The sequence below is a fragment of the Pygoscelis adeliae genome, unplaced genomic scaffold (genome assembly GCF_000699105.1).
Source record: "Pygoscelis adeliae isolate BGI_AS28 unplaced genomic scaffold, ASM69910v1 Scaffold286, whole genome shotgun sequence".
Taxonomy (NCBI): Eukaryota; Metazoa; Chordata; class Aves; order Sphenisciformes; family Spheniscidae; genus Pygoscelis; species Pygoscelis adeliae.
This window is the reverse complement of record NW_008825076.1, coordinates 3,235,067-3,237,819: the sequence shown is the minus strand read 5'-3', so window position 1 is coordinate 3,237,819 and position 2,753 is coordinate 3,235,067. Positions and strand designations below refer to the sequence as shown.

General features: G+C 38.5%; 1 protein-coding gene across 1 annotated transcript in view; it reads left to right on the top strand.

Moving 5' to 3' along the window:
• The window catches only part of ZFP64 (ZFP64 zinc finger protein), a 10,556-nt gene extending 9,506 nt beyond the window's left edge, over positions 1 to 1,050 (top strand). The window contains exon 7 of the mRNA XM_009326857.1: positions 1 to 1,050. This exon is cut by the window's left edge and continues 9 nt beyond it. Coding sequence (XP_009325132.1) covers positions 1 to 289 — 289 coding nt within the window. The 3' untranslated portion in view covers positions 290 to 1,050.
• The last annotated feature ends 1,703 nt before the right edge of the window (positions 1,051 to 2,753 follow it).

Genomic DNA, 2,753 nt, shown 5'->3' with positions numbered 1-2,753 from the left:
TGCTGCTCCTGTCAGCAGTCATGAGGCTTCAGCAAACCAAGCTTTCATCACCAGCTCTGGAATCAGCTGCTCTGACTTAGAAGGCCTTAATGCTTTGATACAAGAAGGAGCAACAGAAGTGACTGTGGTTAGTGATGGAGGTCAGAGTATAACAGTGTCCACTTCAGCTCCCCCTCCTCCTATATTTTCTTCATCCTCTCACACAGAGGCCCCTAAGCAAACCTACTCTATCATTCAAAGTGGAGCCCACACAGCTTTGCTGTGTCCAGCAGACTCCATACCAGATTAGTCACAAAGTACTATTACTAAACAAATTTCAATCTCGGAGGCAGTGCTGAATTCAGCAGAAATGCATAGGACATAAGTGAATGCAGGATTTGTCCTACAAAGCCAAATACCTTTCACTTACACATTTTACTTGTCTGTACATGGACACACACATCTTGTATGTGAAAAAGAGGATGTGTATATTTATGTGCCTCTATTGAAATCGGAGGCTGTGTTCTTTGTAAAATCTGAGCATCGAAGGAACTGTTGACAATTTCACCAAGCAGTAAGCTTCCCAGAATATGATTCTTGTATTGTGCTAGCTGAAATAAGAAAGCCTGACCTTTATGATGAATTGCCTTCACAGCAGACTCGTTCTTTCATGCACACACAAAAAGGTAATAGCCCAAGCCATTGTGAAGTATATTTTTAAATGAAGTCTGTTTCAATTACATGCTATGTATGCATTAACTGCACCTGGCTGATTGTTGATCTGTAAGAAATATCTGCTACTGGGTCTAATGCAGCCCTAGTAAAGTTTAAGGGAACTGTTCTTTAATATCTGTAGAAGTTGCTAGCACCTGGCACTTAATCTGGAAATGCTTTTGCAGAAGACCAAGTGATCGGTTTTAGAAAACAAAAGAATTTTGTCCGTCCATCAGTGATAACTAACTTTGTTAGCAAGAACACTATTACAAATTATGTATATGGCACAGTGATCTCTGTCAGAGGCAGCTGTGTTTCAAAGAACAAAACAACTGCAAATATATTTTTTACAAACACTACTTACATTTTGTTTTTCTTTTGATGCTGCCTGTTTGTAGTTGCATGGGTGATAAAACTGCATTACATTTTGGCTCTGTTGTTCTCAAGTCAAAGGGGAAAAAGGAAAAGATCGAATTCATTCCATTTAAAATAAAAAACCAATAGATTCTAATCCGAGGTCTGAAACTCTAGCATAAATTCAGATTGGATCACAATAGGTAGTAATTTACCATTGTATGATGCACACTTCTCTAATGAATGGATTCTAGGCTGTATTTTGAACTATGCAATATTATAGTCCTATCTGGTGAGCATTCTTGTAGTGGTAGCTAATAATATCTTCACTACCAAACCATCTAGTTAAAGAACAGACTCTCAGCTTGGGAAAACAGACAGCTCTGTAGGTGCCCGGATCTGCAAAAGTCGGAGATTGCTTCACAGCCAGACAGCATCCCAAGGATGATTGTTAACATACATGAAGACTGAAAAGAGACTGTTATCAAAACCAGCTCTGAGATTCCCTCTTGGGGAATCAAAGTCAAGTTCAATTTCACAGTATTTGCTAGTGGGAGACATTGAATGATTGCTTTATGTGCTAGAAACATGCTTGGAAAACTTATAAAGATTATATAATTAGGGCCACTTTCTGAATAGGCTTCGTGTTTGAAATTTTTAGCTTGTACAGCCTTTAGTTTGTGTGTGGGGGGGTGGTCCCTGCTCCTTCCCTCTGTGTAGTACGTACTCTGCGTACAGTGTAAGGCTTCCTGCTTTACAGTGACGAGTAGGAAAATGCAGTCATAACTCACAAGTACAGTCGTACAGGTTGTTCTTGAAAATATGACCTTTGTTTTTTGTTGAAATAAGGGTTGTTTAAACTTGAATGCTCCAGTATCGGTGTCTTCATTATTTATGGGAAGTAGTATTTTTGGAGTTCTGTATCTCTTCTGCCTTCCTAATCCTTGATTCTAAATTAATGTTCTTTTAAAACAAAAAACCCTTCCAAATAATCTTGGTTTTAAAATCTGGGTTTTGATTTGAACTGTGTGACAGCGTGCCTGACACTTGTGGATATCAGAAAAGACGACACTCCAGTTAGAGGGAGAAACTGCATAAATGCTTAATTAAAAAGGCATTATTAAAGACTTGTTTCTTAGCCCTATACTGCATTGAAATATGAAGCAAAAATTCCAAGTTCGCTGACAGTTGTATTTCAGGGTTTATTATTTCTTACATTTGTTCTCCAACTTTTCTGGTGATACAGGTTTGTCACCTGTTACCTGTCTGTAGGGAAGAGATAATTAATTTAAGGAGCTGACAAGACCCAGTTCCAAGTCACCGAGCACACCTATTTTTATATAAATTAGAATTAGGCGGGAGGTTTTTACTATGTTAGATCACTGCAGAGCATTGATTGAGAACAATAAATTGAAAGCCTAGATACTTTGAATTTTAACGCTGGCATTGCAGTTTTGTGGCTCTCCAGTCATGTTTCATTGTTGTGCCTATAGCACAGACCTGATCATTACATTTCAACTGTGTTGAAACTGCTTGTAAAGCACTTGGAAGATAAAAGGCATCACGGGTAAGTGCTTGATCTTATTATATGTGGTCCCTGATATCCAGGTTGTAAATGATCACTGGAGCAGCATAGATCAAACACTTTGTTATCTTTGAATTAAAATGCACGGCATAGTAGCAGTTCTTCGCTATTAACCCATCTC